Here is a 14,329-nt window from a genome sequence, read left to right as displayed (position 1 = left end):
CACACACACACACACACACACACGTGTTTTTTTACAAAGAATAACTTGACCAAACCTTCCATATCATCACACTGACACAAGTTTATTTACAAAAACAAACGCTAGATTGTCTTTCTTTAACAGGCTTAACATAAATATTATAATTACATTCACTTACACGCTTTAAGCTTTCATAGCACAACAAGCTCAGTGCAAATTACCTGATGTACATTCAAAACTGGTAAAAGTAAAGCAGACAAATGACAATCCATATAAATATTGCAGAATATACAAAGAGAGAAGATAAAGTGGATGGATTTAAGAGCTGCGGCCGGCCCGTGGGTGGTTACTGTAGAGCTTTGGCTATCGCTGCTGCCAGGTGTTCAGCTGTTGGCTTCTCTGCAGTACAGCTGACACACAGGCCTTCTGCTGTCATAGCGTCTTGTGTCGTAGGCCCTATGGCTGCAAACTGGAAATAAAGAAGAAGTTTAAATTAATGTCAGAGGCACTGAAGATCTGTTAAGTACTGCAGATGTGTGCTTTATTTTATGCGAGTGCCTATGGAGGAGGCTGCACCTTTATTTGAGGCAACTGTTCTCCTGATAGCCTCCGTACCACTTCTAGGCAAAACTTCACCCCCGACGGACTGAAGAAAGCTATGCTGTCTGGAGCACCCTGTAAAATCCACAGACAAATAAACAGTTGCTACTTTGTAGATAAGCCTTCTCTAAAATGCAGAAGGAGTGTTTTCTTTGTTTTACCTGCTCTGTGAAAAAGTTCTTTAGATTTTTCTCCAGATCTGGATGTTCAGCAGTTTGATAGACAGTCAGCGTCTCCAGGGGCACGCCTGGAAACAAAGAAACAGATCCCCGCAGTGATAAAGGTAGCGCAATTATTATTTTATAATTAGCGTAGCCCCAGTGGGACTTTTATCACCTTGAGACTTAATCTTGAGGCACAATAGGGGAGAAAGCTTACCATGTTCCCTTAAAGCCGTGGGCAAGACTTCTCTTTTGATTGAGCCACAGGGGAAAAAAAGTGGTGGAATATTTGTGTCCTCTCCTGTGATGAGAGTTAGGTAGAAGGTCATATTAGTTATCGGAACAATCGTGAATTTCCTATTAAACTGAGCTGTGAAGAATGTGGGAGTATAAACGTCACATCGTACGTTCAATGATAAGACGTGAGAGGACATCTGCTGTCCCTGTGTCCTCGCCCAAAGGGTTCAGACCTAGATTCTGTACTGTGCAGGAAAAAAAACACAGAAAGGATTTAGATTATATTATAAGATAGGGACTGCAGCAACACATCACTATATAAGGTAATGACACAAACTTTCGTAAAATTCATTTCAACTGCTTTAGTTACTAAATACACAACTCTGACAACAAACTGACAACAAAGAGATCGAGCGTCACTGAAGAAAGAAGGTAAAGCACACGTCAGGAAGGTGCTGCACCTTGCAGCACACTGTCACTTGTGTACAACCTATTTCCAAATGACTGCAGGTAGTAACATCACTTCACACACTTCTGTCAGCACCAGGTGCCTGCCACACTCTGCTAGAATTAGCATTAACATCGCAAAGGGTTTATAAAAACAAGCACAATTTTCAAAGAAGTGTTTTCATATGTGACAATAACTCACCTAATGCAGCAGTTGCCTTCCCAACTACATATATGGACTTGGTGTTCCAAGTGTCTTTTACAGAGCGGTTCCATTCTGAAATAAATAGCAATCAAGGAAATAGTTTCAAATCTCAGTTAGCAGTCAAGAAACACCGTACACAGAATTGATAGTTGTTTATCCAAATACATGCTTTCAGGGGATTTATCAATTGCAATACATCTATTTTGTATCCTCTGACCTTCCCTTCGTTCTTCTGCTTCTAAACACATCTTCACAGCCTCCACTGCTCTTGGACTGGTAAATATAAGACCTCCGTGTTTTTCTGGTTGGAAAAGCTGAAATAGAAAGACATCTTAAACAACAGATAAATACAACAAGCAATTAAATATGTACATGGAATGATACAAATACTAATCCGATACTGTAACAATGGAATTTACCCTATCAGACAACGTGTTTAATGAGATAAACTTAAAAGACAGCACAGGAATCAGGGTTGCTTTATGTCCATGTGATGCCAGCTCCTGTGGAATCAAAATAAGGAATTCATGTCAAACTTTGCAGTGAAATTAAATGCCTTTAAAAGTGTAGTGCTGTACCGACAGCTGAGAATACATATATGAAAAACAAGTGCATCTACCTGAATGTAAGGATCAGGTCCAGACTCTCCATCTCTTGGCTCTTTAAGAAGCAGTACATGCATCTTGACAAAGACCTTAAAACGCTGGATCAACGCTGGAAGAATACAACAGAACAAACCAGGGTGAAATACGAAGTGTGCTAACAAAAGTGCAGCCTAAGTCAGAAACTTAAAATTGCAAAGGGTGTGAAGGCTCAGTAAGCTAAGCTACACCCTAAAACTGTCATATGCAACCTGCTGATAACAATACTGATGAGTCACGATTATTGGACTATATGAGGAGAAAATTAAAAGCAATATTGACACACTTTTGAATGCATGTAACGTTAGTATGTGTGTAGGATAGGCTAAAACGTGGAAGCCTTATTGTGTTATTGTTTACATTCGCAAGACATACAAGCTGACAGTTTAGCTAGCTAGTAGCCGCCCCCTTAGTAGATCCTATCCATAATGCGTAGTGATAATAAGCCGCTAATTTATCTTGCTCGTATGGAACAATGATATGAATTACAATGGATAATCAAAAAAGACAAAATATTAAGGAAATGCATGTACCTTGACGTTGTCACTACCGCTGAGTGCATGACGACTTGCACAGTCAAGGAGGGGAGACAAAGCTTGAAGATTTCACTAACCTCACTAAAAAATCAAGTTAACCGTGAACAAATATTATTTATTCCAACAAATCATAAGGTGTAATTAAACGATATAATGCAAATATCTATTTGTAACAGAAACATGGTAGTTTAGGCACAATTTAAATAACTGTTGTCCGCCTTTTATAAAATGGTTTATTCCATGTCCAACATTGCGGCTCTGAAGGTTGCTACGGCAAAGGCAAGTCGTGTAAATGTGGAGCCATAATGGCGGCTTCAGACTTTCAGTTTCCTACCTCTCTGTCAAATGTACTTTAACCTCTGCCCCGCCCACTCAGTTCACACACGCGTCCCTGTTTTTTTTTGCAAGCATGGCTTCTTCGGCTAAGAGGAGAGCAGTAGATTTGGGTGGAAATCCCGAAGAAAGTGAAAACAGCTCCGATGAGAATCCGGAGAAAGACGATGATTCCGGGCAGGAGGACAGCGAGGGGTCAGAAGAGGAGATCAACGAGGTAACAGAACAACCACGTCTTCCAATGGCCATTCAATGCACGGCCTTGCTAGCCAGCTAGCTAGCTCAGCTAATGTTAACAGTAAGCCACGTTAGCATTATTAGCTGTAGCTGTTAGCCATGATTAAAAAAGCTTAACATTACTCGGCTACTTAAACTTGAATGTTATATTTAAGTAGTCACGTTACTTTACGTTAGTATGACATTTGTTAGTATGCAATGCACGGCAAAAACCCGAGTGAAACTAAAATGAACGTAACTCATTCACTTAAAAAGTATATAAAAACAATTACTCGAGAAAAAATGTAATAAAAGTACATTAACTAAATACTTTCTACACAGACATGCAGGTTTCTGTTGTAACTACGGGGCTCTGCTTTGTTATTGTTTCGCTTTAAGGAGGTCATGGTGGACTTCGAAGCCCACAACATTACAGCGAACGACTTCGATGGCGTCAAGAAACTCCTGCAACAGGTTTGAGACAATATTTATGTTTTGCAACTAAATTAGCATGTTCATATTTTTGGCGTTGAGTGTAAAGCATGGCCTCACTTATGTTAAATGTGTTTATGTTTGGATACAGCTCTTCCTGAAGGCTCATGTAAATACATCTGAGATGACCGACCTCATCATTCAACAGAATCATGTGGGAAGTGTCATCAAGGTGAGTTACATTACAAAAGATTTTTCAAGCTATAGTGGTGACATTTCAGTAGTTTCAGCTCTAACATGTATTCACTTGACCTTTCACTTTGCTCCAGCAAGCTGAAGTGCCAGAAGACAGTGATGATGATGATCCAGATCAAGTGTTTGGCTTCATCTCTATGCTCAACCTTACAGAGAGAAAGGTAACATCGCTGGCCCCAACCTTACATACTATTTGTCTATTGGGTGCTCTGATAATGTGGTACATTAACATGTTATCTCTTTGGCAGGATGTGCAATGTGTGGAGGAAGTGAAGGAGCTGATCGTGGATCACTGTGAGAAGAACTCCACCCCCAGCGTGACGGAGGAGCTCGAGCAGATCCTCAATGACACCACCAAGCCTGTGGGGCTACTGCTGAGTGAGCGCTTCGTCAACGTGCCCCCACAGATCGCCCTCCCGCTGCACAATCAGCTCCAGTGAGTTCTGCTCTGTCTTCAGTGGATACTTGACCTGATGACATTTTGTAAATGGGGGGGAAAATAAAACTTTGAACATGGGTTAACTACTTTTTTATGAATGCATTTAAATTTTGGATTAGCTGAAGGAGTATCTGTGGGTTTGAAATGGAGAAATTAAAAATCCTCCTTGTTCAGGGTCAAAACTTAAGCTTTTTGAAAGTGTTGCATGCAGGAAAATAAACAGAATGTTTGTCTGTTCTCTAAGGGAGGAAATCGCTGAAGCTCAGAGGACGAATAAGCCCAGCGGAAAGTGTCACTATTGTCTGATGATCAGCAAGACCTGCAAAGAGGCGAGCAAGACTATTCCAGCCAGAGGAGGAGCTCCCAAAGATGAATACTTGTTTGTCAATGCAGAGGAGGAATTCTTCTATGAGGTAAATGCAAGCAGAGTCTAAGATGCTAACTAGATGTTTGACAATATAAGGTAGCAATTAGCATACAGTATTTAGAAGTTTTAGATGTGAACTAACCTCGTCTCTTAGTTAAAATTGATATCGGAGCTAAAACAAAAATAGCCTCAAACAAGTGTTTTATCTTCTATTCTTTAACATGTTTATACCGTAAGTGATGTGAAACATTTGTATTCATGTCCAGATATTCTTGCAGATTTAAGCATTGTCTACGTTCTCCTTACAGCAAGCCATCATGAAGTTCCACTACTCGGTCCAGGAAGAGACAGGACTCCTGTTTGAGCGGCAGGTGGTCGTTCGACGACGTACCCATGAAACCTTTCAGGACAGTGATGCTGATACCGACAGACAGAATGCCTGCTATTATGGCCAAACTCAAAGAGTACCTAACTGTGTGAACCTTGCAATAAACTAAGACACCTATGCATACTGCAGACCTTCATGCTCATGGAAATTGTTTAATATACTTGTAACAGACTGTAGATGAAAATGTTTTCGTACTATGAGCTACAGTAGTCGCCAGGATTATAAATCTGACATTTAGTAAATGTTGCGCATTTTTGCAAATTCCTTTAAACTACAGAAATATACCCAGTATGTCATGTGAATATAAATACGCACCAAGTCATGTATTCTTTTTTTTCTTTTATATAAAAGTTGTTTATAACAAGATTATGAACCAAGACAGATATGATAAATCTTTTGCCGTGACAACAGCTGATGTGAGTGTGGAGTCCAGTCTCAGCAGATGGAGAGAGGGATGTGTCCTTTGCCATTAAATCTATTACCAAATAGTTAAACACTATAAATTAACCAAATTGAAAGCAGATCTAGATTGTCCCTTTGACATAACTTTGTGGATAATTTTCACACTTGGTCCGGCTTCTTGACGTGAAATTGAACATACAGTATACATTTTTCATTTATGCAAACAAGCAGAATCTTGAATTTGAGTTTATTGCACCGTTTTACAGAAGATTTTCTTATTCAGCATTTCTGTAGATCTCTTGCCACTGTTTAATAAATGCGATCTACATGCCTTGACGATCATTTTCTTTCTCAATCTGGCAGCTTTCAACTCTCATGTTTCAGTCTCAAAACCAGACCTTTTACATTCCACATTAACCTGAAGAGAAAGGTGTAGCGACACCTCTGAAAAGGGCAACTTTGCATAAAAAAAACAAGGGAAAAGAAGTAGGTGACAGATGACTTATGCAGCAGCGTGTACATGCATCAAAGTGTCGGACCATCTCTTTGAATCTGCATCTTTCTGGTTGTGTGTGCAGGATGGGATGTTTTTTTCTCCCTTTTTAAAAGTACAGCAACAGAACCTCCATCTGCAACCCCTCTGCTGCTCATTAAAATCTAAACAGCAGTAGCAGGATTAATGCATTTCCACACAGTGTTTAAGGGGAGAGCAGGGATAAAAGGGAAGAAACAAGAAAACTTCAGATGCTAGCACTCAGGAAAAGGGATGTACTGGCACAAGGAGGCTAAAACAAAATAGTATCGGACCACAACTAATAAAGATCTTCATGGTTTACTACATTTTGCGACATCAGGACACGAGCCAACCTTCTTTGCTTGTGTACGTGTGACCATCAAAACCTTTAAGCGAGGTAATAACTTAATATATATATATATATATATATATGTATATATATATATATACAGTCTGTGGTTTGCATTCACTATAAACATTTGACAAGATTACAGCCCAGATCATTGAAGCCCAGATCATTGAATCACACATCTGTCATACGTCTGGGGCACCACTGCGCAGCCACTGCCGGCATCGCCGCTGACTGTGATGGCTTTTTGTTCCTCACGTTTTCTGGACCGGTCTGGTTCCAACATGTCTTGCAGTATGTCTTTGCTTTCACTAGGGGGCAGATTGTAGAAGAAGTACAGGGGTGCCATTTGAATGTACCTAAAAAAGGACAAACAGAAATTACATTACTTGAAAAAAACAAATAATATACTTAATACTTTTTCTCTTTATATAAAAAAAACAAAACACAGAAAACTACTGTTGACATTTTAAGAGGATTAAAAAGATTTAAAATGACCAAATGGCTCAGTTTTACTGTAATAACAAAAACAATCAAAACATGTTTGTGAACAAACATAATCCATTAGAACTCAATTCTAATCTGTTTGCACGACATATCTGATAGTGAACTGAAAAAAAAGAGGTTGGATTTACACTTGAGGGGAAATTTCACAGACAGTTCTCATGCAGTTGTTCTCTGACAGGGTGTACTCGTGGAAAACGACCCACTCCGGCAGCCCCAGCTTGTGTGACTGAGCCCCGTAGCCGGAGAGCGGGTGCACCTGGGCCATGTGCTTGTGCGTCAGAATGAAGTAGTTCCCTGATCCGTCCACGTCTCGAGCGATCTACGAACAGGAAACACGCAGCAAACTTTAACTTTACAGTTGATTTGCTCGAGGCAAACACCTTAACGCTGACATTTAGTTTCCATGTACCTGCATGAAGAACCCGGCCAGCAGAGCTCGTTTTATGTTGTGGGTGTTGGTTTTGGTTCCAAAGCAGGGCTCAGAGATGGGAAGCTCGATCCTGTTCAGAGTGTCAGTCAACTCTGATCGAATGGCCTCAGCTGTCTTCAGGGAGGAATGATCCAGGAAATAGTCCTGGCACCACTTTTCAGCGGTGAAGTCTGGGGGAAAAAAAGCATCACGTGTAGTGAAGTAGTATTTTGAACAAACTCAAAAATAGGGCCACTGTGCAAGTTACTTAAAATTTGCAGACTGAAAACTCATCTGTTCAGACAACACCTTAGCCCATAAAATTAAATTAAAAAACGTAACAAAAAAAACCTCATTCTCCCTCTCTAATTATAGCACTTGAAGTAGATGAGCATATCTCATGAAGTTGATCCATCATGATTCTTGAACATTTTGAGGTTGTACACACCTGGTTGAATGCACTTATTAAAATGCCAGCGCAATAAATGTAATGTAAAATATATAATTAAATAAAATCCATAACAACTTTTCTTGTTAGCTTGATTTTTAATCCACAAGTACAAACAATTGTGACTGGATGGAATAAATAGTGACAGTTTGTAAATTATTTGTATTATTATTAATTATTTTTGTGTGTTTTTTAGATAAATAATAATAATAAAAAGATAATTTACTCTATTTCTATGTATTCATACATATTCTATTTTAAAATTAATTTGTCTTGTCTTAACTTTTTAGAACAGAGTCAGTAACACTGCAGTGAGGCAGCTGAGGTTTAGGTGTGTCACATTATATTGCAACATGTTTAAAAATGTACTATCTTACTGATTGCTTCTGTGTCTTACATTGTTCTCTCTGGCTTTGTTTGAAGGCATTGTAAATGTTTATGAGGGTGAAGTGATCGCCTTCAGGGTGCTGGAACTTTCTGTGACACTGGACTGCCTCGTGGTTCATGCCAGCAGGTGGCTCCAGGAAGCAGCTTGACGCTAAAAGACAAGGAAACAACAAGGTCAACATCCCTGAGACAAGCCACACTTACTAAAGACCATCTGGTTCGGGCTCCGAGAGAAACTGCAGCTTTGTACATCTGCAAATGAGCAACTACTATAATGTCCATCTGGTGAATCTATGAACCAATCAAGGATCTTCACTCATAAAAGGAACAAATCTTATTCTTATTGGAAACTTAAATTGGGACACGTACCTGACAGCATCGCTACGATCGTTAACATCTCGCTCACACAGTCGAATTCGCAGGATGCCAGCAGCGCTTTGGCCATCTGAGGGTCCAGAGGGATTTCAGACATTATGATGCCGATCTCAGACAAGTTGCCATCGTCATCTAAAGCTGCGAGGTAATCCAGCTCCTCCAACGCCTGCATGAGACCCTCCGGATCTGCAACAAGGATACATTAATACAGCAAAACCTATCTTAGCCAATGGAACAGAAGCTTTTATCTATGCTTTCTACAAAGCCCCATTGATAAAAGCAGTAACTTTACCTCGCAGGCTCTCTGACTGCAATGTAAAGTGGTGAAAATATTCTAAATATAGATTTGTTTTTTTGGTGGGCCTTTCTGTTAGGTGGCTAAAATACGTTTTGCTGCTGCCCCCGTCCACAGCAGTACATTGCTTTGCTCCTGTACTCCTGTCTGTTTCTCCAAACTGGCGGCGTGCCAACCAGCTTGTACTGTAGTTAATACACTACGGATAAGTACCTTACACAGCTACACTTCAAACTATTCCTTTAAAGCCACTGCATATATGTGGAATTAGGAAAATCCCCAATGTTGGGAGGCTCCATATGCCCACCCAGTGGTAGTATCCAAAAAGCACACTATGCTAAATGCTAAAAACAAGCTGCACCAATTTCCACCAAATTCTTCTACAAACACTAACTCACAGTAATTTTTTTAATTTGCTCCAAATCACATAAAATCACTACACTTAGTGGCTTTAAGCTTTCAAAATCCCATATAGCTCTTACACCAGAAAACATAATGATGTATGCATATTAGGAGTAACTTCCGTGCCACTTTCTGCAAGAATATGGAGATATTACAGTATATTTGGCTTGTACTTCCTCTTCATTGGACTTGTCTGGTGCTGCTAACGAGACATGTTGTATAATCGTTAATGAGTTGGCCTCTTTTAGCCTGTTCTGTTCACGTTAGGGCTGGTTAGATCTCAGACAATAGTTAGTAGCAGGGTCCTGTCAGCTCAGCTAAATCATGGCTGACTGGGCCCAAACAGCTACACAGAGCAAATTCATTTGTGCTTCCTCTAGCCAAAAAAAAAAAAACTCTCCCGCAAACTCTTGCTGTGTTTTAGGGTGGGAGAGAGATGCTGTCTGTGGGAACCAGTAACCCGATAATAAAATTCAGTGATCAGCAACGTGCAACGTCCACTAGCAGGCTACGTCACCTGGTCTGTCGATGAAATCACACTGTCCAAGGCCGGCTATCTCCATCCTTTTTAGGAACAGGACTGTCGGTGTAATGTTGGACTCTAAGATGTGCGGGGAGTTCTCTGCGGGAAGCTGGCTGTCTTCTTGATATAGGCAGAAACATTTACCTAGGGAATTAATGCAAGTTAAAGAAAAGAAAAGCCACTTAAATTGTGGTTTTACATGAAGTTATTTCATTAACTCTAATGTTGCTATATTATAGCCGAGATTGCAGGATGTTTTACCACGTTTGAAAACATCAGAAATAAACCTTTTTTAATTGGTTCTTGTATTGTCCAGCGAGCGGGCTGTCAGACATACCTGTAGGTCCAGACAGCTGCTTGCGTATGTGTGCCTGATATTGACTGATGGGTTGAAGTACCTCCGAGTTAGCTCTTATTCTTGGATTGTACACCTACAAAGCCCAAACCACATTAACATCAGCATATTACTCTTATAAAAAGGTGGAATGTGTTTTGTTGGGGAAAAGAAAAAAAACTTACCATCTTTTTCTGGACTCCTGTGTCAATGACAAAGTGGACGGACTCCGTGGCCCACCACATATCCTCCCCCTGTGTGGTAGAGAGGAAAACCCTCCTGGACCTCTTGGAGTCTGGTTGCCCAGTGATGGCGGGCTGCAGACCTCCCCGGCCCGGGCACAGAACCACGGGCCCCATCTGTCCCAGCTCCGCTCCCAGCCTGGTGCCTTCTCTCTGCAGGATGCTGTGGGCACAATTAACCTCCTGCAGAAGAAATTACAAGCAAAAGGAAATTTGTAAAACCAATCTCAGCTTTGGTCCAATTAAACTCTGATTAAAAACTATGTCTTACCTCAGCTGAGGCGAAAAACACAACAACATCTCCATCCTCTTTGGTCCGATGGATCTCCAGCACCAGTCTCAGTGCTGGGAAGAAATAGTCTTTGTTGCCGCTGTGGCTGTGGACTACCTCGGCAGGCGACGCGGCCTCCAAGCTGATGAGCGGGACGCTGTCGTAGTGGCTCAGCAGCTTCTCGGTCACGGGTGGGATGGCGAGCACCACCACTCTGAGCTCAGGCCTCTGCAGCAGGATGTCCTTGAGAAGACCCAGCAGTATGTCTGTGCTAACTGTCCTCTCGTGGGCCTGGTCGATGATAATGACCCCGTAGTGCTCCAGAAAAGGGTCCGACATCATCTCTCTCAGCAGCATGTCGTCGGTGCAGTACCTGAGAGATAAAAGCCAGGGGTTGATGGAATACCATAACATTTACATGTTACCTTGTTAGCTTGAAGTAAACTTGGTATTGCATGCCTTCACTGTGACAAGTCTTGATGAATTGAAGTATACAAGGGGGCGGCGTTTAACTAAACTATATCACAACATCCGTTTACAAACTTTCACACAACTCGTGCAGTAACATCCACATCTCATGTATCTCATGTATACTCACTACTTTGCAAACACATGCATTTTTGCTAAAAACAGCCTCACGCTTGTTTTAAATATAAAGGTGTTTAATGAAAATGCATGCATTTGCAAAGTAGTGAGCATAAGACTGAATAAATCGGACTTGGATGATACTGCACGAATTGTGAGAGTTTTGTGTGATGTTAAACGCTGCCCCCATTTACTTCCATTCATCCAGATGTTTTCTCCATTTTTTGGATTCCTCGTTCACCGTGGAGGCGTGCGAGAAAAACTATGTTTTTCTTCAAGAATTCAAAGTAACACAGGGTGACTAATTAATATACAAATAGTCATTTTGTGGCTGAAGTATTCCTTTAATAGTAGAGCTAGTATGTAACTTTTCCTGAGCAGAGACCATAAGTGGCAACTTTAGGATAATAGCTACATGTCTACGTTTCATCCATGATGTGATTGAGGAGCGAAGAGAGAGAGATAGTTTGTGGATGATATTAAAGTGTCATTCATGCGGGCTGCTGCTGCTGGCTGCTCAGCAGACGGACTGAGAGCTCAGTGAACAGACCTCAGAACGGTGTCGGGGGAGCAGCAGGTCTCCAGAGGGATGGTGTAGCCCACCTCGTGGCCTATGTTGACGTCCATTTCATCGGCCACGCGTAAGGCCAGATCTACAGCCTGCTGCCTGTTGGTCTGCGTGCACACAACCATGCCGTGCTGGTACTGGGCAGACAGACAAAACTCTGCACACCACTGAGGGATCTGAAAGAGAATCATCATTAAATGTCTTTCACCTTTTACACTTCATTGTATGTCTCAACAGGTGCTTCAAAGTTCTCCATTTTCTGTTCACATAAACTCAGTTTTCAGTGGCAAGCATGATCATTTTAGGATTGGGCCAACAGCACACAGCAAAACAAACAGTGACAGGAGATATCCTAGGTATTATCGTTAATAACGCAAAATTGCTTTGGCAGCATGAGGCGGATCAGGGCTTAGCAGCAGGAGGTCCCCTAACACCCCTGTTGGAGCCTTTGTGAAGCATGACTGTCAGGCAGCCTGACAGTGACACAACAGCATCTGCTGAGCTGGGCAGTTCACACAAGCTCACATAATGGTACTATTTCCTTACATGTCAAAGTGAGGGGGGGGGGAAATCCACGCCACTGGAATCAAAACTATGTCAAAGTTGTTGCTAGAGAAACATGGGAACGCTGAGCAGAAAAACTCAACTTAACTTTTAAAATCAAATCCCAGGGGAGCAGACTTCTCTAATCAGCTGGAGACTGAATAGGCTGAGATTAAGCATGTGGCAACTAACTGCATGCAGGTCATAAATATTGGGTTATGCTTTGGTATTTAGGTCCAGACTGAAGGAAGTAGAGAAGAAGTAAAGACAGAAGCACTATTGTGTAACTCTAGCTACACAATCTAATTCCATGTGACTATGTAGGGAAAAATGTACTGACTAACTTCCTTCTTCCCTCTTCCTTAATAAAAACATTCATATTATTGCCCATATAGTCTTACCTGTGTACCCCTCCCAGTCTTCGCTGTCCCGGACACAATAACCAGTTGGTTGTTTACCAGAGCATCTTCAAACTCGCGCCTGACCTTCCACACTGGCAGAGTCTTCCTCTCTTTTAGTAATTTGTAGTAACGCGAGGAAAAGGGCAATCCATCGAACTGATTTAACTCCAGATCATCTCCGAAACCAAAATAATCCTCCGCAGGACATTCTTCACTTTCAGGGCAAAAGTCTGACCCCGCTGGATTATTTTCACCCGACATGACACGCTATATATTTATCGATCTGAACGGGAGCTCACTAAGGTTTTTTCCTACCAATTTAGCTTTGGGTCCATTTCGTTTTTGCTTAATCGGAAATATTCAAAAAACGATCCGTCCTAATGTCCAGACTATATCCTACAAAATATCTTATATTCGCGAACTTGGACGGTGCATGTGATAAATGATCAGAACTACTACTCGGCTTATAATTTCTAAAACTGTATTTATTTAGCTGTTAAAAGTTTGAAGTTGTTCTGCTTGGGGCTGGCTGACGCGCAGTGCGCACCGGCGCGTAATTTCTCCCCTGCGTGGCTTCACACGTGTTGTGATTTGCACAGGGCTTCACAGTCACCACTGAGCAATGCCCACTGTCATAATCGTCTGCTTATCCACAACAATCACGTGTAAAGTAGCGAGGAATATGAAGTCAATGTGCCAAAATATATCAAATCTAGAACATCCTTAAACATATCTTCCTTTCTTCATGTCAGGTTTAAAACAATGACGCAGGTGTTTATTTTTTAGCTGCTTATTAATAGTGCAGTATAATCTCTGGAGTAGCAGTATGATGGAGTTTGTATGGAAGCTAATGTCCACCACTTAATTATAAATAAATAACATGCAAGTTGTTTCCCCCTTAATAATTACTACTTTAAGTCTCTCAAGCCATACATATGACATAGTATCTCAAAAGTATGAGATAATATTATTGTGAGGAAAAAACACACATCATGATAAAAAAAAAACTTCAATAGTGGAGTCTTTTTTTTTTACATGATTCTTTTTAACTGATTTTCTTTTTAAATTAAATGTGAAACACCTGATAGAAATACCCTCTTTAAACATTTCAGTTCACCCATCACCATGCATTCTTCAGCTTCTCCACAAGGGGGAGCTGTTCAGTCATTATTAGTCCATTTTGACACATGTTGACTTCAATCAATAAAGCTTGTTGAGCCTAACTGTCTACTGTCTGTCTGTAAACATATAGCCTACTTGTCTGATAGAAATTAAGGAAAAACATGTGTAAATGATGCCACAGAATTTAGGCAACCTTCATAAAATACTTTTTAGCTTATCAACCCAGCCCACTCCCTTTTTTGACAAATAAAATGGGTCTGCAGCTGCAACTTTGTAATTAGTTGAAGTTGTCTGAAGCCGTTTTCAGGAGCTTCTAATCAGCGACACACTGTGTCCTTGTTGTCGCGTGGACCTGCTTCGATTGCTCATCAGCAAATTAGATTTTTGTCCCGTATTGTTTTTCTGAACATCTTTTA

General features: G+C 41.0%; 3 protein-coding genes across 3 annotated transcripts; 1 reads left to right on the top strand and 2 right to left on the bottom strand.

The window, feature by feature from the left end:
* Nucleotides 1-61: 61 nt before the first annotated feature.
* uros (uroporphyrinogen III synthase) lies at nt 62-3,126 on the bottom strand. The gene is made up of 10 exons (XM_029457223.1): nt 2,804-3,126; nt 2,249-2,343; nt 2,049-2,132; nt 1,847-1,943; nt 1,627-1,701; nt 1,148-1,222; nt 958-1,041; nt 741-826; nt 556-654; nt 62-448 (listed from the first exon to the last, which is right to left on the bottom strand). Exons 2-10 carry the CDS (start codon nt 2,309-2,311, stop codon nt 326-328), a joined length of 786 nt encoding a protein of 261 aa, XP_029313083.1. The 5' UTR covers nt 2,312-2,343; nt 2,804-3,126; the 3' UTR covers nt 62-325.
* bccip (BRCA2 and CDKN1A interacting protein) lies at nt 3,114-5,969 on the top strand. Its single transcript, XM_029457222.1, is given in 8 exon segments — nt 3,114-3,356; nt 3,755-3,829; nt 3,939-4,019; nt 4,117-4,203; nt 4,291-4,478; nt 4,726-4,894; nt 5,157-5,198; nt 5,200-5,969. Coding segments are annotated over 8 exon segments (912 nt in total). The 5' UTR covers nt 3,114-3,215; the 3' UTR covers nt 5,329-5,969.
* A 637-nt stretch (nt 5,970-6,606) lies between these two features.
* Nucleotides 6,607-13,450, bottom strand: dhx32a (DEAH (Asp-Glu-Ala-His) box polypeptide 32a). The gene is made up of 11 exons (XM_029457219.1): nt 12,792-13,450; nt 11,830-12,023; nt 10,695-11,067; nt 10,367-10,606; nt 10,185-10,278; nt 9,842-9,991; nt 8,622-8,813; nt 8,263-8,403; nt 7,418-7,608; nt 7,137-7,327; nt 6,607-6,860 (listed from the first exon to the last, which is right to left on the bottom strand). The coding sequence occupies exons 1-11, from the start codon at nt 13,050-13,052 to the stop codon at nt 6,668-6,670; spliced, it is 2,220 nt and encodes a 739-aa protein (XP_029313079.1). The 5' UTR covers nt 13,053-13,450; the 3' UTR covers nt 6,607-6,667.
* Nucleotides 13,451-14,329: the final 879 nt, after the last annotated feature.

The sequence above is a fragment of the Cottoperca gobio genome, chromosome 19, assembly GCF_900634415.1.
Source record: "Cottoperca gobio chromosome 19, fCotGob3.1, whole genome shotgun sequence".
NCBI lineage: Eukaryota > Metazoa > Chordata > Actinopteri > Perciformes > Bovichtidae > Cottoperca > Cottoperca gobio.
The sequence above is the reverse complement of the archived record's forward strand: the minus strand, read 5'-3'. Positions and strand labels throughout refer to the sequence as shown.